Source organism: Pezoporus flaviventris, unplaced genomic scaffold (assembly GCF_033815535.1).
Source record: "Pezoporus flaviventris isolate CSIRO_AGI_PZ_B2104156 unplaced genomic scaffold, CSIRO_AGI_Pfla_v1 ptg000066l, whole genome shotgun sequence".
Classification (NCBI taxonomy): domain Eukaryota; kingdom Metazoa; phylum Chordata; class Aves; order Psittaciformes; family Psittacidae; genus Pezoporus; species Pezoporus flaviventris.
The window spans coordinates 1,551,574-1,577,997 of NW_026892614.1; the positions used below are offsets into that span (position 1 = coordinate 1,551,574).

Here is a 26,424-nt window from a genome sequence, read left to right on the forward strand (position 1 = left end):
TATTTAATAGTTACATTGACTATTGAGTTTCTTTATGATGCTTTTCTCGGCATCAATTCAGCGATGAATACATTGAAAAGGCAGAGCTACATTCAAGCAAGAAGCAGCATAACTTTTGGAATTTTTGAAGACTGTGCTCAGGACATCTTTAAACTGGAATTGGTCTATCCTTTGCATATTAAGCTTTGCATCTTGCCAGTAAATCCAGAGTTTATGCTAGTCAGTTTAAAGTACCTCCCAGAAAAACATAAACCAGCACAAAACCAGAACTGTTCCAGTAGTGCAACACCTGATTGATGGCTGCCTTATCTGTGATAGTACCAGTGCTCCCCCCCCCACCCCGCCCAGCAAAACTAAAAAATCACAGGGCACTATGAGATGACAGTACCATCTCACAGCACATAAAGTCATCTTGTTTAGAAAATAAGTGAGTTCATTTCCCTTAATCTTTTATTCCACGACAAAATAGGTAGTATGCTACAAACTTTGTATAAATTTAAAATGATTTGGTTTCTTTTTTCTACTGATGAGAAAACATCTGATGTAACTTATACAAGAAAATAATCAAATAGGTCTCAAAAACTAACTAGATGAAGGAAGCGCTTCTATCTTTCATCAGAAAACCACAAACGATAAAAAGACTGACAAGCGTGCTCTCTTTATAGTCGTTTAGACGGAAGGGTCATTATCAGAAACGCTTGTTTACTGCTTTTTAAATTAGTTTAGCACTTGTGTGAAAGAAGAAACTAGATTTGCACAAGTTCCTAGTACAGCGATCTGTAACTGATATCAGTGGATTAGATAAGCAATTCGGCTTGCCCGGAAAGGAGGTGGGTAACATCCGTCCTCTAAAGGACGAACATGTCCCGGTGCCTGTCGCTGCGCAGAGAAGGGAGCCTTGGGCCGGTTTTGCGCACCAGAGAAGACTGGGAGGAAGCGGCGGACGAGGAAGATGATGATGATGATGAGGGTGGCGGCGAGGGGAGCCGCTGTGGGGGAGCGGCAGAATCAGCTGCCTGGCCCGGTACACTGCCTCTCCTGGGGTTGGGAAGGAGCAAAGCCGGGGAGCTGGCCAGGGGGAGGCTCTGGGGGCCGGGCAGGTGCCCTGCCCTGCCCAGCACATCCCTCCTCCCGCGGGCAGCCCCGCTCCCGCCCCGGCGCCTTCATTAGCTCTAGGGCGGCGGCCGGCGGTAGCGGGGTCGATGGTGGAGGCGCGGTGGCGGCGGCAGCGACAGAAGCGGCGTTGGGGGGTGCCGGTGCTGCTGGTGGTCTATGTAGGCTATGTGGGGCTGGGCGCCGGGGTGCTGCAAGCGCTGGAGCGGCCGGCCGAGGCACGGGCGGCTCAGCATCTCCTGCGGCAGCGCTGGGAGCTGCTTGCCAACCACACCTGCCTGCGGGGACCCGCCCTGCAGCGGCTCATCGAGGTGAGCCCGCGCCCCAAGGGGCCAGCACTGCCGGCAGTAACGAGAAACGAAACCCAGAACTCTTCTATGCGTACACATAACCCTGCCCCGAAGAAGCTGTCCGCAGCGTGGGAAAACCTTTCCGCGCCGCGGGCAGCTTCCTCCGGGCGGGCTCCGGGCTTCACTGGGCTGCTCTCCCGGGGCTTCGACCGCTGAAGAGCTGCCCCGTCCCTGCGGCACCTCCGCAAGTCGCGGCGTTCGCGAATCTTTCAGCGGTGGCCGAACTCCCGCGGTGTGGGGATTACTCGGGGCTAACTGCAGGTGGGTTAGGTCTGGTTTGCAGCTGAGCTCACTGAGAATGAGTTATAGGCTGTGGCACCCTACAAGTGGTAAATCCTAACAGGAAGACTTTGTCGTGGTAAGTTTAACTGGTGTGTCATGACAAGCTTTTCCAGTTTTCTGCTCGTTATTTGAAGGGAAATAGAAAATAATTATAGCACTACTTAAAGTATCCTTAAAAACATGTCTGAGGATGTTTACAGGATGGTTCTGAAATGTAAAATATGACTGAATGCAATCTTACTGGAGAACAAGTGTGTGCATTTTATAATACAGATGTGAACAAAGTGAGATAAATGGGTTCTTTCCTTGTTTATTTTCCATGTGAAAAAGAAAACCTACAATATTGAAGTGGCTTCATTATTTATCCAAACCATTGTAGTTCACTCCATGCTGGTGGTTGAATATGTACTGCTTGCTTTGGTCTATCTGCCTAAGAGAGGTGTTGCCAAACAATAACAGAAAAACAGGTGGTTTTTTTTTTCTGTAAAAGCAGCATTTGGTAGTGGCTGGCCACCAGAGTTCAAAGGATCTAAAAAGGACTTAAATAAGTGTCCCAAATAGAAAATCTTGTCAGGAGTTCCAGCAAAGACCTGGCAAACAGAATTATGCTGATGAACTATGTCAGGCTCTTATCCCTTGACTTTCTAATGGTAAGTGCTCTGTGGCAGTCAGCGTTATATTGAAGATATTATATAAATTTGGACCCTCATATGCTACCATGGTATCTATTCTCATTATTCATTGTGTGTGCTGCATACTGTGCTAGCTGTGGGATGTAAATAGAAGTAAGAAACAAGTGAGAGAACACCAGTCTGGCACTTCATAAAGGCAGGTCTGAGCTGAGCTTTGTTCTATGCTGCTTGTGGAACAGTGAGTGCTTGACCTGCCTCTTGCCCTGAGATTGGAAGGGTTTCACTTGACGAATGACAGCAATGAGGTGATAGTAGTAGAGAGAAGATAATGATCACACCTGAGTATATAGAAAAGTCTTTCTAATATTGTTCTGATAATTTGTTTTTCTTTATATACCTCTACTAGTTCTTGATACTCTCATATGACAGCTGACCAAATGCCTTTAGACCAGGCATTGTAATAATAAGCTATGTGAGTACTTGGTTGGGATCTGAGCAACCCTAGGTGATGAAATTAAGAAGTTTTATTTCATTTTATGGAGTGTCTGTGCATATCTTTGTACTTTGAAAAAAAAACATAGTCTGAGTTTGAATGGCTTTGTGTGCTATTTTTAATAACTTTCAGAGTGAGAAATTAGCCTTAAAAATATAACCCACAGGATTGCTTCTCTCCTATATGCTTCTCTAATTTCCTGTGGAGTAATTACTTGGTATTGGAAGCATGCTTTAAATAATGGGAGGTTTTTTTCTGTGTGGTACTTCGTTATTGCAGTTGATTCCACATAATTTATCAGGCAGTGTCATCACTGGCCCTCTTCAGCTAACAAATTTGTATTCTGAATACGCAGCTGATTATTTGCTAATTAAGAAAGACATAAAGAGTGTCTGTGAAAACGTAAAGCAGCATGTGAATTTTAACTGCTTTGACATTCCTGGCAATTCCTCATTGTTTTCTTACTGCTCTTTCATACTTCATAATTCCAAACTCTGTTTAAGTGTATATGGGCCAATGGGGAATAAAATCCCAGTTTGCTAAGCAGTGTACAAATGTCATTTTACAGCCTGTTTATTGCTCAGTTCCTAGTTACCAACCAGGAGTGGAAATCCACTGTTCCAGCCCTTTCACAGATAGAGAGCAATAGAGAACTCCTCCTTTGAGGAGCTAGCAGGAGAGAAGGGCATGAGGATGGACAGGAGGACTGGATGGACAGACAGTACTGTAGTAGCCAGAATGAATTCTCATTCAGTAATTTCATGGGCTCAGATCCTTTCAGGGGTGAAATAATTTTCTGGTTAACAACAGAAATGACAGAAGGACATGGGAATAGTGGACCAGCAACAGAAACTGAATGTCAAGGGGGGAGTGTTAGTGTGCAACACCAGTAGTGGTAGGTCCCTGCTTCCCACAGCTGTTTGTTTTTTGTTGCTGGATTTTTTTGCCTGGAACTGGCTGCCTCCTTTCCTGCGGGACGCTGAACAGCTTCGCATTTCCTGAATAGTTGAAGGTAGCATGTGTGAATGCTTTATGTATAAACAAACAAAACATGCATGCTCATGTGTTTACTCGTACATAAACGTGCATATGGGGAAGACTGACTTCTGTTTTTTCTTGGCTTTCTTTACTTGTTTAGGAAAGGACAACATAAGGGATCACAGGGACTCTGGCCACGTGTCCCTTTACTGTGCATCCAAGTGATATCTACTCAAGGACAATATAAATTTGGTTTTGTTGACCCATCTAACCCTATGCTATTTTTCTTACACAAACACATGTTCACCAAATGCAAGATCAAGAGAAAACAGTTCCTCAAGAATCATTAGGCTACATAGAAAGAGGGCAGTGTTGGGCTTTTAGTTATAAATACGATGGTGGTCTTCACATGCCACACATGATGTGACTTTAAGGTCACATCAAAGGATTCTCTTGATCATAAAACTCACAGAAGGAGAAAACAAATGCAATGATAGGGCAGGTTTCAGGTTATACACTCTAAATACAGTAAACAACAGTAGCAGGACTTGGCTCGGGGAAAAAAAGCATGCAACAGTCTTTGTACAGGCAAAAATGATGTTGTTTCCAGATTTGAGAAACATCCAGAGAGTAAGGTTACACATAGAGGGCACTTTCTGTACGGGTCTTGGCTGTAACAGACATGCCCTCTCTGACCTTTTAGGGGTAGGGAGCACCTAGACACACTACCCAGTGTGATGCCCTTCTACTGCACGTATGTCTTGGTTTTACTGCCGGGGCAAGTATGTATAGCTCTGCTCCAGCTGAGTTGTCCTTCAGACTCGCTCTTTTTCCTGCACTGTTTTCAGTGGTTACAGGCACCAGTGTGGCCATTGCTGCTGTACTTATTAGCATTTTTTTAGCCAGATGATTGGCCCTGTAGCCAGGCTTGGAAGAGTTTTCGCCATTTTATGTGTTAGGCTGTTACCATGACATTGTTTTCATGCTGCCCTTTTATTTTTTTGCTATAAATTTATTGTTGTTATATACCTATTTTCCTAATATAGCTATTTCCTGTGTTTATTATATTGTTCTATCCACATTCTACTATTGCAGGTGTTGCTTACATAAACTGGAGAAAAGAAAATGCAAACTTAGCTAAATGACCTTTTTAAAATCTAGCAGGTTTTAAAATTATTTAAAATCCAGCCGGATTAAAAAAAAATGTAGTGAAAAAGACATAATTTTAAAGAGCAGGCCATAAACTAAAAGCCTGCAGGTGGGCCTAGACACTGTTATCTCCAGAGTCAACAGTTAGAACTACTCAGAGTGTTAGTTCACATTTACTAGAGCAGCAAGATCCCATGTGACTGGGAGATCCTCATCAGTACCTTGGCTTTCACTGACATTGAACCACCAGAGATTTGTGCGAAGTGTCAGAAAATACAAGCCTCCAAATACAGTTTACTAAAATCATCTTGCTTGCACATGTTGCAGCAGTGAGGGACTCTGAAGGGGTGAGCATCAGAGATCATCTGTTGGTGATAAGGGACTTTTAAGGACTAGAATTGGCTCTGGGTGTTGTGGAGCAGTGACACCTCTATAGAACTCGCTTCAGTCAGATGTCCATTGTGTTGTCACAAATGAAATAGAGTCAGACCCCTGTAATTGTTCTACTTTCCTTCTTATCCAAATGTACTAACTGCTCCAGTTAAGTTATAGCCAATTTGTCACTCTCCAGACCTATTAAGTAAAAAGAACTATGGGTACCTTACCAAGAGTGTGAATTCTGTGCTTATAATATCCTATTATAGCATACCTTTGACGGAAGGCGATAAGAGTCTTTATTCTGCAAGGCATTAGGCATTTAGTATTCAGTAAGGCAGTTCTTTTTGGAAGGTGAGAAGACCTACTGATTAACTGGTGCTTCTAGTTAGTTGACTCTCTCCCAAGTCTTCGTGTCAATGATGTAATGTTGAGTACCTGTGTTTAAAAAGAGAAGGTGGAGAGGAGGCACAGGAACCTATTATTCATGTACCTCAGCCTAAAAAGAGATGTTCATTGATACTATCAAATTCTCAGTAACAGCTGGTTAGTCTTGGTGGGAAGTTAGAATCATAGAATCACAGAATAGTTAGGGTTGGAAAGGACCTTAAGATCATCTAGTTCCAACCCCACTGCCATGGGCAGGGATACCTCACACTAAACCATCTCACCCAAGGCTTCGTCCAACCTGGCCTTGAAAGTTGGATAAGCCAGAGATAAAATAGATAAGGGAGTCAGCAGAAATCCACATCTTCCTCTTGGACTTACTAGTGAGCTTGAACTAAAAGAAGGAATTCCCTGCAGAAGGATGCACAAAAGTAGGCTTTGATTTTGTAGTGGGATATATGTAATGATCTAACAAAGGGCGCATTTGCAGGTATTGGCTTATGATATTCCTAACTGAAACCTCAGAGTTTATGGTTAAGTAGAAAGGAGCTGGAGGCCAAATTTAGGTTTCTAAGGCATGTTTTATCGCAAAAGTAACAGGACAGACATCTACATTTAAATAGACTAGTTTGAATGGAAGTCATGCTGGTTTTTAATCACTAACTATGATAGTATTTTACCATGCAAGCAGGCTTTGCATGGTGCTAATAAGAAAGGGAACAGTCTATTTGAAAAGCAAATGTGTCAGCTTGCAAGTAAAGTTTTATTGATTCACGAAGGCCTAAGAATTTAAGATATCTTAATTTATCCTATAGTAGTTATAATAGTTTCCATAGAAATTTTTATCTGCAGTTTAAAATAAGCATTGTCAGCTAAAGATGTAGTAGTTGCTGTGAACTGCAAATTATTGGAAGGGGGAAGTGCAGAGAAGTGAAGTTACTTTATGTTGTGTAGCTTGTCTGTCAGTAGAAACTGAAGTGGAACTGAGCTCTGTTTCTTTCTGATTATTTTAACTGCCGACTTGTTCTTTCTCTGTACTACTTTTCAGTTGCTCACATGACCTTTCAAGTTCCCAAAATATGAAGCCCAAGCTCTGCAATTTCAAGAGTTGTGTTTGAGCAGTTGGTGGTATTGACTGGTTTAGGTCAGGCAAATACATGCTTTTGAACACTGGATTTGAGATGCTACTTCTACTATGTGCCTTTTAATGAATTAGGTTTTGGAGAAGACACTGTATAAATTACTAGCCTAATTAAGTGAAAAAGGAAAATCCTTAGGATTTCACCTCAAAATAGGTGTAAAGCAAAACATAAGTCTCTGGTTCTCAAAAAGGCATGCTAAGGGAACCAGGCAGATGTAACAATGTGAACGATTTAGTTCCTCTTTAATAAATCTTGAACCCACAGCCCCAAATACACTTCAAGTGTTTTTTGAAAATAAGCAGTGGAGACCTATCAGTGCCTCTTCAATGGAAAAAGCAGGGATAATTCAGTTTTCTGTTAGTGTTTATTAGCTGCTTTCTCCTGTGTTCTGTTATAAACCACTTTTAATTCTTCTATGAAAAAGACCACTAGCCAAAAGGAGAAGTCTAGAGGAAAACATTAAATTAAGGCAAGTATACACTGATGCCTTCCTGAATGCTCGCTCAGCCTTTGTAATCCAACTACTTCTGTGCCAGAAGTAATTTCTGTGTATTAATAGCTTTCTATGGATTTCTCTTTCATGAATCCACCTCTATGAGCACATCTGTAGGAAGGCAAGCTCCACTAGTCCTACTGTTCTAGGAAAAATCAATCTTTAATTTTCTATCATCATTGTTGCTGTATCAAAGGTTGGTTCTAGATATTATAATAAAACCTTTTTTTACTTAAGGATACCAGGTTTTAGGTTTTGTCTGTCTCCTCTATGAATCCTCCTCTTTAAGGATGTCACAGTAGCATTTTCATTCTAACAGTAAATGAACTTATGTTTCTCCTGGGAGTGTCTGTTTATTCAAGTGGCTTTGATTTGCATGAGTATGCAATGTTCCCGGAAAGGGGCTTTGCCAGGTGCCCGTGAGCCCAGTAGTTAATGGTGTTATCTGGATGTTTGATTACAAGGTTTAACAAGGCTTAGTTCAGAAGGCTCTTGAAAACCTACTGCAAAAATGCTATAAATGCTTCAATCCCAGACAGAGGAAACAGCTGGCGTGCTGCAAGCTCAGTGCTTGCTCTTTGCCAGTGAGTAACAATACCTTCCTTCTCATTGAGATCAGTGCAGGATCATCACAGCATTTAGTGCTATTACTTTAGCCTACCCACAGATTCTTAAGACAAATGCTGTACTTCCTGGCTGTAGCGTCACCTCAGGGAAAGTTGAGACAAGGACTCTGAGATGCTGTGCTGTTAGAAATCACTGCAAAGCTGACATGGGTGCTTATAACTGAGCAGTCTCCTGGTCCTAAACCATGCAGAACTGAAGTGTGAAATGATGTGAAATTTAATGACCTGGTTGCTGCTGCTAGCTTCTCACACGATGTCTTGTACAGGCTGCTTATTTCCCCTTTCTGCATGAAGAAATTCCCATTTCTTTGAGCCTATTCAGCTACAGTTTCTTACAATAGTCTGGGGTTTAAGTGTTTCTGGCTTTAAAAGCTTGATATGCGTGTGTAATATTGTCAATTGCTGAGCTTGTATCAGCAGCACATCAAGCACAAGAATGGACATGCTATATGTGTGCATTAGAGTCTCCCTGATCAAGATGATGAGAGCTGGACTATTGCTGTTCCAGCAGTTACATGTTCAAGACTAACCACTTAGAACAGTGTAGATCATAGGCTACAGAAAGAAAGTTTGAGAGAAATAACAAGCTTTTTATTTTCAAACTTAACCACTAGTTTCTGGAGGGGAAAAGATAAAGGTCATCTGTATAAGTTTCCGGTGTCTCCTTTGACATATGATTTAGTTAGGGAGTTTTTATGTTCATGGAGACTGTGATTCCTGACTAGGCGATTGGCTGCAGTACTTCTTGCACTTAGCCTGTAAGAAGTGGGGTTGGAAGGGGGAATTAAACACAGCTATATCAGAAAAAGTCACACCGGAGGCTTCCTGATACAGCCTTTTCAACTCTTTTTTTTTTTTTTTTTTTTTTTTTTTTTTCAGGTGGGGGAGGCAGGGGCAAGTTTGATTCTTTCATATCACTTATGCTGCATACTCATTCTTCTGTCTGTTGCCCCACACATGTTACAGCAAGAATTCACATAAGGAAGCAAGCCGTAATACAGCATCTGGCCCTTAGCCCTTTTCAGAGCAAGGTCTTTCTGCTCTACCTTGTGCAGAGAAAAGCATGTTGTTGGGCTTTAATAGATTGTAAGGTGACCCTGAATGGTCTGAATTGCCTTGAGTTGTGAGTAAGCAAAGACATTTCTGAGAATGTGACTATCAAACAGCATTTCTTACTTGAATAAATGCATTGATCTCTGAGCTGCTTGTTGCTTTTAATGTGAGAACTAGTACGTCTGGAGAAAAGAGATAATGGTCCTTGTAGTTAACGTGCTGCCTGGGTCTCTGGAAATAGATTTTAATTCACAGCCCTGTATAATAGTAGTAACTTACAGTCTGTTGCATCAGTAAAATCGGACAAAGCTTCCATGCTTTGGAGGCCTGAAGTGTTGGTTTGCTTTTGATGGATATACAAACTATGACTTTGTAAATCCCGCAACTGGTGCAAATCTAACCTTACAGCAGTTCCTTTTATTATCAACGGTGATAGCTTTATCAGCAGCCTTATTGTTAGGATAGGGTTAGCATAATTTGATATCCGCATATCTTGCCCAGAGGTGATGAATTTTATGTATTCTTGGCTACAGTTTGCATTCCAGGATAATCAGCTCTCAAAAATTCTTCGTCAGTGAAATGTTTAGTGTACATGCTGTGATTAATGCTGTTTTGAACACAACTCGATTCAATATCATTAATGGCATGAGAAGGTATAGTCAGATAGTGGGCACTGTTAAGACAATTGATATCCTATTTTGGCATAACTGAACACTTCAGCATAGTGAATTCTGAATTTTTCCGAGGTGGATTGAACAGATTTGGGCATCATGCTAATATAATCCATTAATTCATATTTATATCCCTGATGTGGGGACATAATGCTCAGTACTAGTGGAGCAGCCATCTTGTGTAGTCTCCATCTCCTACCTCATGCTATATACATATACCTCAGTGTAGACAGAGGATCTGTATAATTTACATGTGCATGTGTATTTGCTGTTCTGGGACTTCTGCCATGAGACTATCCCATCTGGGAATGCTTTCTTTTCCTAATGAATATGTCATAAGGTAGTTCTCATAACTAACTGGCTAAGTTTTCTCTAAGTAGCTCTTGCCCTCCCGTATCTTCCACGCTTACTTGCATGACCTACCATCTGCATGTACAACTTTTTCTTACACTGTAAATGCCTAGTGCTCTTTCCTTAGGAACAATATGCTGGCTTTCGGCTTTTCTGACCTCTCGGTTCTTTGGTCTCTAAGGCCCAGGATATCCCCTATTAAAAGTGAAACAACAGAGCTGGAAGTAGCCGCTCTTTGCAACTTTACCAGACAGTGCTGGAAATGCCAGTCACTCAGACTTGCCATAAGGGGGCTTGTGGGATCTCATGTATTTCTCTTTGCAGGGTATTGTCCAAGCCTACAAGAGTGGCATAACTCTCCAGGGAAACACCACTAGCCTGGGCAGGTGGGACTTCAGTGGGTCTTTCTTCTTCTCCATCTCTGCAATAACAACCATTGGTAAGAGTTTGCTGCATGAAGGGCTGCCTTATAGGTGGAATGGGAGTGGGAATGAGGATGTGTACTATCAGATGCTGATCTGGTCCTGTGGGGCCTCATGTAGCTTGGTAAATCATAGAGTAGGTAAGCAACCATAAACCTAGCCCCAGAAAAGCTTTGTCAGTGCAAGGGCAGTAGTGATCTCTAACTAGATACAGGGATTAATTGCTTGGTACATACCCTTACTAAGTTACACAACTTTTGGGGCCTGAACTTCACAGTGCTGCACTGCCTGTGCTTTCCCAAGCCTAGTGCTCTCTGAGAGTTTTGAGGTGAATTGTGCATTGCAATGAGCCTTTCCTGTCACAAGGAGAGGGAATGACTTTGAAAAACTCTTGATACTGGCTGTTGAATCCTTGGAGACTATATTTATAAATTATTCCTTCTTATTACTACTTGTTTTGGATGAAGACCTGCTTGTATAGGTGAAAGTCAAAAAGCTAGATAAATAAAACAGCTGAATTGGGTTTCAGCAAATGAGTAATGGTGGAAATAAGTGGTGGGGAGAGAATGGAAACAATAAGGTGTATTTAAATATGCTGTTACTTAAAACAGATGCTATTAATTCTCAATGTATGTTCCCAGTCCTCAAAACCATTAATACTTGACAGGACATCTTTTTCTTACTGCATGGCTCAGTATTATAAAAAAAAAGGGGGGGGGGGGGGAACGATGACAATGTGGAGAGATGGTTGTTGGATATCAAAAACCTTCCTGATTTGTCTTCAATCTGTCAGATCTCTTCAATTTCAAGTACAGTTTTAGATCAAGAATTTTCTCTGCCCACCCATGTGGAGCATTCTTTTGATTTCTCTTACCGTTGTTGAATATACGTTGACTTCAGAGCATTAAGCCTCCAGACAAGAGGTCAGAGGGAAGGTTTGTGGTTTTTTTTCTGGGGGCAGAGGGCGTGGTACCTTCCTTTGACTCGGTGCAGCTTTCTGCCCTGCTCTTTTGCACATGCTTTGCTCGGGCTGGGAAGTGTTTGGTGTATTGTATGGGTTGTACCAGATGATGGCAGTGGAGGCTCATTACACAGGGCTACACTGACTGTGGGTTTCCAGCTTAGAGCCTGGGCTTTCACTTCCAGTCTTCAGTGCAAAGCAGCATCTGCTCAGAGCTGCACTGCATGTTTCAGTAAGTTAATCCTTCAGTATCTAAGCTGTTAAAGTAACTGCTTTCCACAACAGATTTAAGTTAATGACATTTGGGAAGAATCAAATTTGTCATCTTACAACACAAGAGGGTTTTGTGATGTTGGCAGATACCTAGCCTAAACATTTCTGGGTGTTACCCCAGGAAAGCCTAAGCTGCTCTTTCTTAATTTCTTTAAATAAACTCCATACCCTGATAGCTGGGGGATGACAATGACTGACTTGATAGGAGGGGCAAATAAAAAGAAAAAATTTTGCAGCTCTCCATATCATGGCTTTAAAGCTGATATTGTGACTCTAGGGACTTGTTCATGATTGTTTGATTGTGGACTTGAGAACGATATACAAGTCACCTCTATGAAGTGAACATCAGACAGCTGGGTCCCAGATCTTGCTTTTTCAAGTTAAATTGCTAAATGGATACAGGTTAGTGTCTCAATACTCTGTCAATAACAGTATGTTGAAGAGGAAAATAGAGATGGCCTCACAGAGCCTCACCTCGAGCCTGTTACCTCTTCCTTTATGCAAGTTCTTGAGACAGTGGGTGGCACAGCCTCCTTGACCCAGCCATCACTGGATGGCTGAGGAAGGATAACTGATGATGTACGTCAAGTAAAGAGAAAAGGTCCTTAACCAAGAGCTCAAAGTTCAGAGGAGTGATTCACAATATGGAGCTTCATGTAAAAGGCATGGCTATTGGGTAAATTGCACAGTTGAGAGTGTTCGAGAAAGGTTTGTTGAGGTTTTTGTGTCCTTATGTGGCAAGGAAGAGCTTAGTCCAGTATGTAAGTATGGAACCATTGAAAGCAGGTCACACTTCTCAAGATTAAAGCATAGGAGTTAAAAAGGCATTCTGGCAAATGAGTTCAGAAAGGACTGAGTTAAAATGATAATGGAGAAAAGTGTCTCAGGAGCTTAGGGGTACTACATAAAGATTTTGTTGAAGAATCTGGGTGGATTGTACTCCATGTGTTTAGGCAGTTGCAAGTCCTATGTCCTTTTTGTCTCTTCAACATTCTGTCTCTGCAACTAACGCTATCTGTGTCTTGCTGACCTCTTACATGATGCACATGATCTTTGTGGCTTTTGCATCAGCTTTTTTTTCCCTTAGTTTTCTCAAACAGCATTGCCAAAGCCATTATCGCTTTACCCTCATCACTTCCCTTTGAGATGCCCTTTCTGCTCTGTCAGCTTCTATTTTCTGCTTTAGGTGCTTTAACCCCCTTCAGAAGGCTTGGTGTGTTTCTTCAGTTCTTAACAGAGCACAGTTTCACTGGGATATGGAGGGGAATGTTAGCTACTTTCCCAATTAACACCAACTGAGGAACATTAGCTTCTTTTCCTACTGACAGTTTCAGCCCCCATGTCTCATCTTGCAGTATCTTCTGTGCTGTACCCTTCTTCCATTTAAATGAGAGTATCATCTATTTCCACTTGTGATTAACAGCAGTATGTAAATTTTGCTTAAAAAAAAAAGTTCTAACCTGAAGGCTGGGCACACTTGGCACCCTAATCCCAAAGGTTTAAAGAACAGACATGTATGAACCAAATCTGCTGTTTAAGGAAGTATCCCAAAGCCTGTGTAGTTTCTAGCCAGTCTTATAATTTGAATAGAACTGCATTTTTAACTTTTGATCATGCGGTTGGGCAGCCCTGGCCTTCTGCAGATTTATTCTCCCCTCTGTTGTGTTTCTGTGCTTTCTTCAATGCTGCATTTGACATGACATCCCAGATCTCGTATGTTATCTCTTTTTCTGCAGATGTTTCCATAGGAACCCTCTCTTCAATGCCATGAAGAATCATCCTCAGAGTTCCCCTAGAGCTTTAGTATTAAACATGATTAAAGAAAAGCTTATTTTCTGTTTTCTCTCTGGGACATCTTTATCCCTTCCAACACAAAGTCTTTCCTTTCTGTGTTTACTCTCCTCCTAGTTAGTTTAGACTAACAGGGCAAAGGTCAAAGCAAGTTCAGAGTGGGGCACAAGATGAAAGTTCCTAAAGTCAAATGACTACAGGGCGGTGTAATTTCAGAGAAGGTGCTAGGGAGAGGATTTATGATGAGACTGAGGTTGTCTGTGCTAACCTAAGAGTAGAAGAAAAAGTATTGTCCTCTCTAGCCTGAACATCCCCCCTCTATCTTGGGTGGGTGGATGTCATTACCTAGTGCCGCCTTACTGTTCCCTGATACTTAGCAAAGCTCATTTGCATGAATTTCAAAGACCCTTTTTTAAACACAATATGGGACAAGTAAATTATCTTATAGTGAAGAAATGAAGGGGAAGACCTTACTTCCATCCTTTCCTTCTCTGGTTTACACAGCATCATAGCTCCTGCCAATAATCCCCCAAAGGATTGAGCGTAGCAAAGAGGCAAGGAGCAGTCTATAGAGTGGGAGGTGGTATTTAGTACATTGTCACAGACATGCTGCCACAGATGATTCCCATGAGGGGAAAAAAACAACAGCTACTTAGGGTGGTAAAGTCCTGGCACAGTGTAGGGCTTTGGGCCAGCAAGAGTTTCTCTAAGACTTGACTCTCTGTAGTGCTGCATAGCATGTGATGGAGCAACTAAGAAGCACCCAGGCTGCTGCACATTGCTGGCTGGCAATCCACTGGGAAATGGATTTAAAGCAACTTGATGTCTCAGAGTAGTTAAAGCATGGGATAACAGCCTAGAACTGCTTTTAAATCTGCTCAGGTTTGTGGAGGGGAGTTCTCTGCTGAACAGCCCCACACCTTTGATGTCTTTTCCCTGCCCTGTGGCAGCTGGCAGAGCTGCTCTACAGCCTTGCCCAAGTGGGAGGTGGCACAATGGTCCATGAGAGGTTATTAGTGGATGTGGGGATAACGCTGTCAGCAACATCCTCTAAGCTGTCTCCTTAGCACTGGTGAATTTGATCTGCTTTCCTGCCACCTCATCCTCTTGAGACTAATTCTACAGCTTCCAGTGTATACACAGTACAAATGTAAAAGACTGCAGTACTCATCCCAAGCAGTTTTCTGGCCTTTCACTCACAAGAGTGTGCAACCAAATTTCACTGTTGCCTGGAACTTCATAGGGCTAAAACTGTTAAATAACTCTGTTCAAATGTGTATTTTCAGCCTAATAGTGTTAGCTATTGGTCTCTACTTCATCACTGCACCAGCTAAATGAATAGCTATGGCTACCTCCCACACAGACCCTGGATCAACCTGCCAAGGTACCAATGAGTTTCCCCATATATGACACAGTCCCTGAGATTCTGCTACCACTGCTTTTAAAATAAACTGGGTTATTTTTGTTGGTTCTAATCATAAAACCGAGATGCCAGTTCAAATACTGGGGCTGTTTGGGGTTTCAGAGTCCTGTTTCTGTGTAGAACAACTGAGAGGCCTCAGCAAAGTCACCGTCCATGGATGACGGAAACAGCTGTGACTTCCCATAAGATGTGTTCTGAGCTCAATGGCTGTGTCCAGCTGACAGGTATGAGAAAGAGTTCATCAAGATCTCCCCAAAAATGTGCTTGTATGCTTAAACCACCAAAAAACTGGTTAGAAAAGTGATGCTTCCTCCAGCTTTTTTGCAAATCTAATTCTGTTTTTTTCCACAACTAAAATTATTTGGTGACTTTTCAGATGGTTTTTAGCCTGTGAAAAACAATTTCTTCATTCTAAGCACTTTTTGCTTAAAATACTCTTGCATCTGGGCAGTGAGAACAGGAGCCAAACAAACCACCCATTGTGAGTAGCAGGAAGTCCCAGTTGCCTCTGCTGAGCTGGGGGGCACTGCAAGAAGGATACCACCTTGCAAATGAAGAGACCTTTTACTAATAATCCATTAACCACACAAGTCTCCTCCTCTTAGCCGAGCCTCTGAATCCCTTATGCATAGGAATATAATGAGCAAGCAGGAAAAGACTTAATATGTGTAACAGCACATGAGGTAAAACATCTAGAAATATGAACATTTAGAAGTAAACCACTCTTGTTGCTTCTGAGGAAGATTAAGTTACTTTGCACTTTTTTTCAAAGTGAGGAGCAATACAAGCATTTACTCCAGCTTCTTCAGTAAAAATGCTTACACTTTGACCTCTATTAAGTTTCTGGTGAGCATCTCTCTGTGTCTCTTGGTGCAGGCACGTACTAGGTGACATCCCAGTAGCAGGCTCAGAGGGACGTGACACACCTACCAGTGTAGCTTTAATCTTTGCATTATATCTGAACCAAGTTCATAGAACACAATGGTATAAGACACTGATTACCCTCATTCTATTTATTGGAGAGGGTAAGTCCCATTTACCCGTTCCTGCTTGAGTTTTATAACATTTGAGATTTATATAAAACTAGGTTGACATCCATTTGTCTAGTCCAAAATCAAAGGGGTGTCATCAGTCAGATGTCAATTGCTGACTATGTTGCATGATCTAAAGTCTTCTGTGCTGTTTGACCAAACTTTGTAGCCTGTGTAAAAAGCAAGTGGAACATGGCTTTTTGCCATGTTTACAGCAACTGCTCACTAAGTCTTCAGGAAATTGTCTTGAGCTACTAAGCCCAAGGGGAAATGGAGCCAAACAAATCAAACACCATGTCTGCTTTGCACATGGTGTGCTGGGCTTACTGTGCATATTAGACCTTCTTACATCACTGAATTTGCTGCTCTAAAATAGATGTAATGTACAGCTTGACCTTAGATGCTCTCCAGGTAGCACTGTGCAGGGTCCTTAAAATTCTGAAGGCTGCTGTGCTTCACACAGCGACCTGAGATTATGGACCTTTCTTCCTATCTGATGTTTTTCTCCAAAAATAACCTGGAAAGCTGTGGGTAGAATGAACTGCCTGAGCCATTACGCAATCTTTTTAAATTAGATATAGAAGATAGGGGAAGAATAGCTGCTGTAAATATATGTGACTCACATTCGGACTCCAGCCTCACAGTAAATGCCCCCCACCTCTTTCTCCTGAGTCCAGAGCAGCCTGCAAAACACCTTCATTCTGTAAAAGAGAAAGGCTGGAATTAATCCACTGAAATGTGGCACAGCCAGTGTGAAACAAATCACACCAGGTACATATCTCTTAAATTCACTTAGATAGGTTCACCTACCAGACGTACTTGCCTGCATGTGCATGGATGGAGTTTTGAGCAATCTGGTCTGATGGACTGTGTATCTGCTCATGGTAGGGAGGCTGGAACCAGATGATCTTTAAGGTCCCTTGTAACCCAAACAGTTCTATGATCTGTGCCTTTCATTTATCGCACCCACTAGTCTAGAAGTAGTGAAAGCTGACAGAAGTCAGCAGTTCCACATGGGGAGAAGGAAAGTGTGTAAGTATCACGAAGTTGTTCATAAGTGAAGAACATGGCACTGGAATAAAAGCTGCTGTACAGTCTTAATTTAGCCCCTTTGTTTGACACAATCAAAGTGTTTCAAAACAACCTCTAGTTACGCAACAGCATCCCATTTTTTCCAGGGGATTCTCTGCCCCCTCTTGGGACAGGCTGCTAGGGCCGTCACTTTGGATGTATATTATATGTTATCATTTACATTAAATCCATGGGCTCACAAATCATTCAGGCATAAAATTATTGGAGGGAAAGTCCTCCAGATAGTAAAATTATGAATTTGTGGGGGTAGGCATGAGATGAAAAAACAGCCAGCATACATACCGTGAAACAGTTTGCTGCCAGACCTTTTCTGGAGGTAGTTTGATGGTGCATGTGCACAATTAATGCTTTCAGAATTGTCCATAGGGAGAAATTCTGTCAGCACAAAGCTTGGCACAGAAAATATAGACATCATAAGCTCATAGTCACTATTCTATAAGTGATAAACTAGTGACTTACTGCAACTGGCGTGAGACAGTTTAGTGAAGGAATGGGACTCCATTTAACCAACCACAGATGTTTGCAATCTCACTTATCTAGCATAAGAAGCCAGCTCTTGGACCTGTCCCTCCTGGGGTTTGCCCATTTGCCCTAAGACTACACCACCTACAAGCATGGTAGGAAGGCATCAGTGGCGGGAGCACCTCTGTGCTTGCACTGAACCAAGAGCTGGGTGTCACTGGGAGGGGATAGATTATGTGTGGCGAAAAAGGTAAACTCTGACAGATTGTCAGCCTTATGTATGGACATACACAAATCTCTAGTGAGTAGAGGTGATTTTGAAATGCAGTCAAGGCCATAGGCTTTGGCTAAGTTTCTGTTGATATGCTTGTCATGTGCTAGCCCTTTCCCTGTCTTAAAAAGTGTCCTGTGAAATAGACCAAATTGAACCTGATCTTCTGGTGGTATAAACCACTTGAAATTACAGAAGTGCAAGTGCGCAGATTTACAGGACATTTTTAAAAGAAGATATGGGGAACAAAGGTAAATATTGCAGCAGTGATGTTGAAGGTGTAATGGTCTAAGGATACAAGCAAGGCTGTGATTGCAGGACAGTACCTTTATTAGACCAGTTCATATGATTAGGAGAAAAAGGGCAACATTTCAAGCACTTCTTTTTCTTTCTTTCTATAGGTCTGAAACCAAAGTGTTTTACTCAGATTAAATATAATTTCTCTGGGTTTACTGACTCTAGGCAAACATTTTGACAATTTAAGGTTAAAGTGTGTTTGGTACTTGTGGCACAAAAGAGGCATATAAACAAAGAGGCAGTGTTAAGTTAATTAATTTTGTGGGACAAAGGTAGAAAAAGGTGGTTGTTATAATGAAAACACTATTGTGATTCAGAGACCATCTGACAGCCACGTAGGTTCATTTACCAGCAAACCCTATGCCAACAATGCTTACAAAAACTGAACTAAATGGAAGTTTTGCATTTACGTCAGACCCCAGCCAGGACAGTGGATAGGGAAGAGGAAATTGACTGGTAAATGGGAAAGGAACTAAGCAAAATTGGCAGGGAAAGAAATGTTATTTTCCAACATGCAGTAGGATATGGCAAACAATAGATGTAACTTAGTTATTTACAAAAAAGGTCCTTTTTGGAGCAGTGACCTTCTCCTCTAACTTTTGTAGAAGATAGAGGTTCACCCTTCTGTGGGAGAAGGGCAAGCAGAGAATATTTTAGCTTTAACACCTCATTTATTTCCTGCTTAGGCTATGGGAACCTGAGTCCCAGCACTGCAGCTGGTCGAATCTTCTGCATCTTGTTTGCACTCTTTGGGATCCCCTTGAATCTTGTACTCCTGAATGAAATTGGGCAGCTGATGCTGTTGGGGGTTCAGCATTGTGGCCATCGCCTAGAAGAGGCATTTCATTTGCAGGTAAGCTATATGGATAGGTATGCCTCACCCTCAGGTTCAGGAAAGGAAAGAAAGAAAGGGCATTGTCTAGTATTTGGGATTCTGTGACTAACAAGGACAGCTGCCTACCTATTTGGCCAAAAAGGCAGTAACACTCAGGAATAACTGGAAGCAGATAAATTTAGTTTATGACAGCCCTATGAGGTGTTAGATAAGGTTGTTTATTAATTGAGGGAACTTCTATGATGAATGGCTTCCTGTACAGGAACAGAAGTGCCAGAGGCCTAGAGCCGCTCAATAGACCAGAATATCTGGTCTGTTTATCATCAGTTGTAGTTAAAATTGCACACGTAAGTTATATGGGAACATTTGTGAAATAAGCTTTAAACTGGCATGAATTTAGGACTCATGAAGGTGATGAGCTTCACATGCACTTCAGTCAATATGAACTCATGAAGTTTATGTTGACTGGAAGAGCCACACTGTTTATTCTAGTGAAACTACAATCATAGAACAGTTAAGGTTGGAAAGGACCTTAAGATCATCTAGTTCCAACCCCCCTGCCATGGGCAGGGACACCTAGCACTAAACCATGTCACCCAAGGCTCTGTCCAACCTGGCCTTGAACACCATCAGGGATATGGAGTATTCACAACTTCTGTGGGCAACCCATTCCAGTCCCTCACCACCCTTACAGCAAAGAACTTCCTCCTTATATCCAATCTAAACTTCCCCTGTTTAAGTTTGAACCTGTTACCCCTTGCCCTATTGCTATAGTCCCTGATGAAGAATGCCTCTCCAGCATCCTTGTAGGCTCTCTTCAGATACTGGAAGGCTGCTATGAGGTCTCCACACAGCCTTCTCTTCTCCAGGCTGAACAGCCCCAACTTCCTCAGCCTGTCTTCATACAGAGGGTGCTCCATTCCCCTTATCATCCTCCTAGTCCTCCTCTGGACTTGTTCCAATAGCTCCATGTCCTTATGTTGATGACACCAGAACTGTGTGCAATACTCCAAGTGAGGTCTCATGAGAGCAGAGCAGAGGGGCAGGATCACCTCCTTCGACCTGCTGGTCATGCTCCTTTTGATGCAGCCCAGGATACGGTTGGCTGTGAGTGCACACTGCCAGCTCATGCTAAGGTTCTCATTGATCAACACCCCCAAGTCCTTCTCCGCAGGGATGTTCTGAATCTCTTCTTTGCCCAACCTGTAGCTGTGCCTGGGATTGCTCCAACCCAGGTGTAGGACCTTGCGCTTTGCAGGGTTAAACTTCATAGGGTTCATAAGGCTCATAAGGCATGTTCAGGTTCTTAAAATGGTCTCAAACCAGATCCTCTCCTACAGTGAGCCTAAAGTCTTCATTCTCACAGTCCCTGCGTCTGCCTTCCAAGACTTGGGTGGTGTGGTCAGGGCATTTGCCAGTGAAGACTGAGTCAAAGAAGTCATTAAGAACCTCAGTCTTCTCCAAATCCAGGGTAGCCAGTTCTCCTGATAGCTTCTGGAGAGGGCCCACCTTGTCCCTAGTCTATCTTTTATTTGCAATGTACCTATAGAATCCCTTCCTGTTATCTTTCACCTCCCTAGCCAAGTTTAATTCTAACTGAGCCTTAGCTTTCCTAACCTGGTCCCTACCTTCCCAGACAACATCTCTGTATTCTTCCCACGCCACCTGTTCTTGCTTTCACCTTTTATAAGCTTCATTTTTCCTTTGAAGTTTCCTCAGTAGCTCCTTATCCATCCAAGGAGGTCTCCTGGCCCTCCTGCTGCAGTTCCTTCTAGTCAGGACGCAACACTCCTGAGCTTGTAGCAGGTGATCCTTGAATATCAACCAACAGTCTTGGGCCCCCTGCCCTCTAGGGCTGTATCCCATGGAACCTTACCAAGCAAGTTCCTGAAGAGGCCAAAGTCTGCTCTGTTGAAGTCCAGAGCAGTGAGCTTGCTGCACGCTCTTCTCACTGTCCTGAGGATCTTGAACTCAATCATTTCGTGATCGCTGCATCCAAGGCTGCCCTGGAGCGTCACATTTCCAACAAGCCCTTCCCTTTTGGTGAGCACGAGGTCAAGAATGGCACCTCTCCTTGTCAGCTTCTCTATTACTTGCAGAAGGAAGCAGTCTTCCACACAATCGAGGAACCTCCTGGATTGCTTATGCTGAGCCATACCATCCCTCCAACAGATAGCAGGGTGGTTGAACATCATGAATGTCTGTGTGTTTTTATGGAGTCTAGCATAATCTTCAACCAGAAACTGACCTGGACTTTCCTTGACACTCTTCTTGTGACAATCTCTTCTTTTTTCTCTTTATTTTTCTTTTTATCTCCCTGTTTTACTAGGAAAAATCTTCCCTGCTGATTAAGACCTCTGCGCTGGTGACTGGCTTGTTATTGTTCCTTCTCCTACCTCCCTTGTTGCTCTCTGACAAAGAAGGCTGGTCTTATGAAGAAGGCTTCTATTATTCCTTCATTACCCTCAGCACTATAGGGTTTGGAGATTATGTGATTGGTGAGTAGTTTGCATTTCATTGCTTTCACCTGTTAAACATGAAAGCTACATGTGTGAGGTATGAAGGTCCCAGCTTGGCAGTTTTACACCACTAGCAAACCACAGACCTGATGATCACAGAATCATAGAACAGTTAAGGTTGGAAAGGACCTTAAGATCATCTAGTTCCAACCCCCCTGCCATGGGCAGGGACCCCTCACACTAAACCATGTCACCCAAGGCTCTGTCCAACCCGGCCTTGAACACTTCCAGGGATGGAGCATTCACCACTTCTCTGGGTAAACTATTTCAGTGCCTCACCACCCTAACAGTAAAGACAAATCACAGTCAATGATGTGTTGTGCTAGGCATTTGACAGGTTGGAGAAGACATGATTGCTGAGATAGCAAAGAAATAATTTCCCAGTCAATGAGTAATATTTCAGTATTCAGGTTATCTGCCCCTTGAACAACTGTAACACCAGACTGGAGCACTACATTTTTCATGGCACCGTCACTGATGGCTCACTTGGTGTGCTCCAATGTCAGCGGTGGTTAGTTTTAAGCAGATGACACTCTGCATCAACATTAGCAGACAGTGACTGCTTCCTCTGTCAAAACCCCTTTTTTGGACAATTGCTTTCTAAAAGGCAGCTTAAGTCACTTAGGTGTAGACTGTCAGGCACCAGGCACAGCCTAGTTTTAATTGTCAAAACCCTTTGCCAGAGGAAATGGGCTTGGATCTACTCCCAATGCACAGGACACACCTTTCTGATGAAGACTTTCTCATTAGAGACAAATTGATTAGAGAAACATATGTATCCTTGAATCCCTGGGAGACAAAAAGACTAAAATATCTTACGTCTTGCACCTAGCAGTCTCTGTGGATAAAACATTCTCCTTGAAAGACCCAGATATCCCTTCTTTCTTGTCTTCATTTATTATTTAGATGCAAGCAATTTTAAAACCTTTGAATTTAGCATCAGTGAAAGATGTTTGATTGAAGGATGAATATAATACTTTTTCTGGTTGAAGTTCACCTTGATGTAGAAAGTCAGCCCAGAGAGTAGTTACTACAGAAGTATTTGGTAGCTCCTAGACATTTATCCGTCGTTTGCTGACAACATCAAAATGTTTTGTGCTCCCTTTATATTGAAAACACATACAATATGTACTATATTAAATATAATAATACCAAGTAAATGGCTGTAAAAGATTGGCTGTTTCCTATGGCTCTGCTGACCAGTTATTACTTATCACAATCTTGTAGACAATAACAGTTCATGGACCACAATTTGGGAATGGCTAGTCTGTGCAGATAATGACAGATGATTTATCATCCTGCAGATGATAAATCTGCAGATGATAAATACCTAAACACCAGCTTTTATATGGATGTCCCATTTCAACCCACCCCTATGTGTACTTCTTCACTGGCATGTGGTATGGGAAGTGACTTCCAGGTTCATGGAGGTACCACCTCAAAAAAGTCAACTCCTTCTATTCTGTCCCAAAATTATCAGGTGTTCTGTAGTATCTGCTGTGCTGTAAGTATTCAGCTATAAAGTGACAAACCCTCCAAAGGTAAGAACTAAATAACAATACCTGAGAAGCACTAGAGGAAAATCCTATGCAAAGACTTTGCTGCTGCTGATTTGTATTCTGCGTCTTACCTGTTTTTATAAGGGTGCCCCAGCCAGCTTTACAGATACAGCCCAGGCACTTCATAACACTGAGCTCATTCCTTTGCTCTGCCTATATTAATATTACTACTGACTCAGTACATAGAAGATTCTTTGCACAAACTATTGTGAAACACAGCCAAAAATATGATTCTGCTCCAAAGGGATCACAAAGCACCTAATGGAGCAGCTGGGCAGAGGTATCATAATTTCAGGCTGTCTTCCAAGGCTTAGCTGTTCTTGGAGGTTTTGGGACTGCTCAGCCCCCTTCCCTTCTGCTCTTAAAGACTCACTTATACCTGGCTTAACAAAATACATACACTGGTACATAAAACCCACTTAGCTCTCTGCCTCCAGAGGACCTCTGTTACATACTAATATAATATTGTGATGATGAAATGAAAATGGGAAATGAAACTGTGTACTTAATTGTGAATAATTTCACTTTGACACAGATGTAATCTGGGATTTATTTGTCTTTCTTACAGGTAATCTTTACAATTCCTAGGTAGTCCTAGGCTGTTGCTGCCACATTCATGAAACATGCTTGCATCATCTGTTTGCATGCTACATAGACGGCATACTCATGTTTTATACAGAATCACTAATACTAGATCATATTTCCACTGTCCTTGCTTTATATGTAGTATTTGTCTCCTTTAGGGCACTCTTGATCTAATCTAGAAATGTTTTGGGTGATTCTCTTGTAGGGATGAACCCAGACCGTACCTACCCAGGCTGGTACAAGAATGTAATCTCTCTGTGGATCCTCTTTGGGATGGCCTGGCTAACACTGGTTATCAAACTTTGCATCAACTTTCTAGAGAGCTCCAGTGACTTCTGTCAGTGCAACAAGAGCCCGGTAGAAAAGTTCATGGATGGCAACAGAAATAGTACAAAGGGACTTCATGATGTAGAGATCTGCAATGACAAAGACACAAAAACAAAAGGGCCAGATGAACCTCACACCTACACAGCTCCTGCAGAAGCACTCTAGGGAAGAATCATATCCTTGGTGTCTCCTAGACAGAGAGATGCATCACTTAGATATTTGGGAACAGAACTGCCCTGATGTTCACATGGGGTAAAATCTTGCTTATTGAACTTGAAATACTTCTATTCTGAATAGAGTGGTGACAACAAAATATTTCATTTGCAGCACCACTAAGAATTACCAATGGGAATTAGCCAAATCTTAGCCAAAAATAGATATTGTCCAACCTCCCATCTCAATATATGAAGCAAACTTTGACATCCATATGCAATGCTAGTTGTTGTCCTCTTCTTTACATGCAAAGTTCTTGTAGTCCCTAATTGTAAGTATAGCATTTTGCAAACACCACAACTAGAAAAACAAGTGCCATTTAATGCAGGAAATGTTGCTGAAAGAGTTAATGAAAATTACTATATAAAGCCACCTGGCAGTCACTACAAATGTGCTTCACCACCCATATGCTTGTGCTTGCCAAAGGTGGTAACATGCTTTTGATAATTAGTACATGGATGGCAACGAGGCAGAGCTCATACAGGTGCTTAATAGAAACATAATTCCTTTTTTTTAATAAATTTCTACATGAGAGGTCCGCTAATATTAAAAAAGACTAGGTAGTTAGGCTGTTCCTTACTCTAGAACTTATACAGGCTCATCCTTTATGAAGTACTATGTAGACCAAATGTCATCAGCTAATGGGACAGTTCATTTAGATAGATTTTTATTTTGCCACATTTTAGAAGCCATAAAAGGAGGAACAGAGGCAATTTTAAGTACTAGTGATTCCAACATTATCCCATGGCCAGTGCTAACAAGGGCAACTTTAATCTAGAAACAGACTGAAGTGACTTCAACTGTGATCAAGAAATACTATTCTGATGAACTTCTCATGTCACAAATGAGTAGTGTATCTGTTCTAGCTCACATCTCTTATATAAGCACAACTATCTTTTTATCTGCAGAATGCCATATTCTGCAGAATTTTGCCTTTTTGTCAATTATGAAACAAAACTGGTTTGTGTTGCTTTGTGGGGTTGGGATTTTTCCCACTTCCATTAAATTCTACAAAATCTTTTTATACATTATGCCATTTATAAAGACCCAAAAGAGTCAAACTCCTGCTGCCACTTATGTACCCATATCTCATTTTCTCATTTTCTTATTCCTGTTGTGCTATGTGCGTCTTAGAGCATTAACTTTGAAAGCTTCATCATAGCAGTAAACCAGAAGGAAGCATTTGGATAGGCCTTCAGATTCTGCATTGGATCAAGACGTCATATGGATGGTGGAGAAAAGACTGAAAACTTGGATTTTTGAGGATTGCACTCAGGAATTACAAGTATTCATAGCTGGATTTGCAGAAATGCAGTGAATGAAAAGTTTACAGTCTTCAAGAATGCAAGTTCTGAAATACATACCATGAAAAAAAGTATTTCTACAGTAGGCCAGTCTGAGTGTTTATACGTGGTGGTACTGATTACAGAAGAAAATGCAGGGAAGGAATCTGCTGGATGAAATCTAGTCTGTCATTTATTAGCCTTTTTGTCATCGCCTTTTTCCAACTCCACTGTAATAAATATTCTCTTAAATACTGTTTGAATATGCAGCAGAGATAAGGAAGAAAGGTAATGGAAATCTCAGGTCGTAGTCAGGAAACTGGTGCAAAATAAACACATTTGAATTTTTTGAAGATTGGATAATTTCTTTAACAAACTTTAGCATCAACTTTTCTGTTTCATATATGTTTTGTCTTGTTTATTTTCACTGACGCATATGCAATGCAAGTTTTGCTAATATTCATAATGGACTGGCCTACAATAATACTAAAATGTATTTATTTAAACCTAAGTGAAACACAATTCCACAGCATAAAAAGTGATAACCTTTTATGTATATTTTACTAATTTATATTAGTAAATATAACTTCATTGTAAAACCTGGATGACCAGATAGTAGGAGTAAGCAGTAGGACAGTAGGTGTTCCTACTGTCAAAGTGTATTTCAACATTATCTTGAAGTGTCACAGGCTCTGAGGATTTCTACCAGCTCAGCTGTTTGATGAGAAGGCTTAATCTGAGAAGATTTTCTTCTCTTCAATTTGAATGCCTGTTATATTAATCACATTTGATTACTATTCTTATATATTTGTAGTATGTGGATGAGGTTTTCAAAAGAGCCTTAGATGTTTGGGCACCTTCGTCCCACTGAAGTGTAAACAGAGTCGCACGCCTTAGGACAGCTAATATACACTTCTGAGACCTAAAAGGAAGAGGAACTCGAGTAGTCCTGAAAAAAAAAGGAAAAAACAGTAATTCTTCATGG

The 26,424-nt window shown here is 41.7% G+C and overlaps 1 protein-coding gene across 1 annotated transcript; it reads left to right on the forward strand.

Annotated features, from left to right (window-relative positions):
- Positions 1 to 1,202: 1,202 nt before the first annotated feature.
- Positions 1,203 to 25,995, forward strand: KCNK17 (potassium two pore domain channel subfamily K member 17). Its single transcript, XM_061470906.1, has 5 exons — positions 1,203 to 1,424; positions 10,420 to 10,534; positions 18,805 to 18,971; positions 21,283 to 21,451; positions 23,822 to 25,995. Exons 1-5 carry the CDS (start codon positions 1,203 to 1,205, stop codon positions 24,106 to 24,108), a joined length of 960 nt encoding a protein of 319 aa, XP_061326890.1. The 3' UTR covers positions 24,109 to 25,995.
- Positions 25,996 to 26,424: the final 429 nt, after the last annotated feature.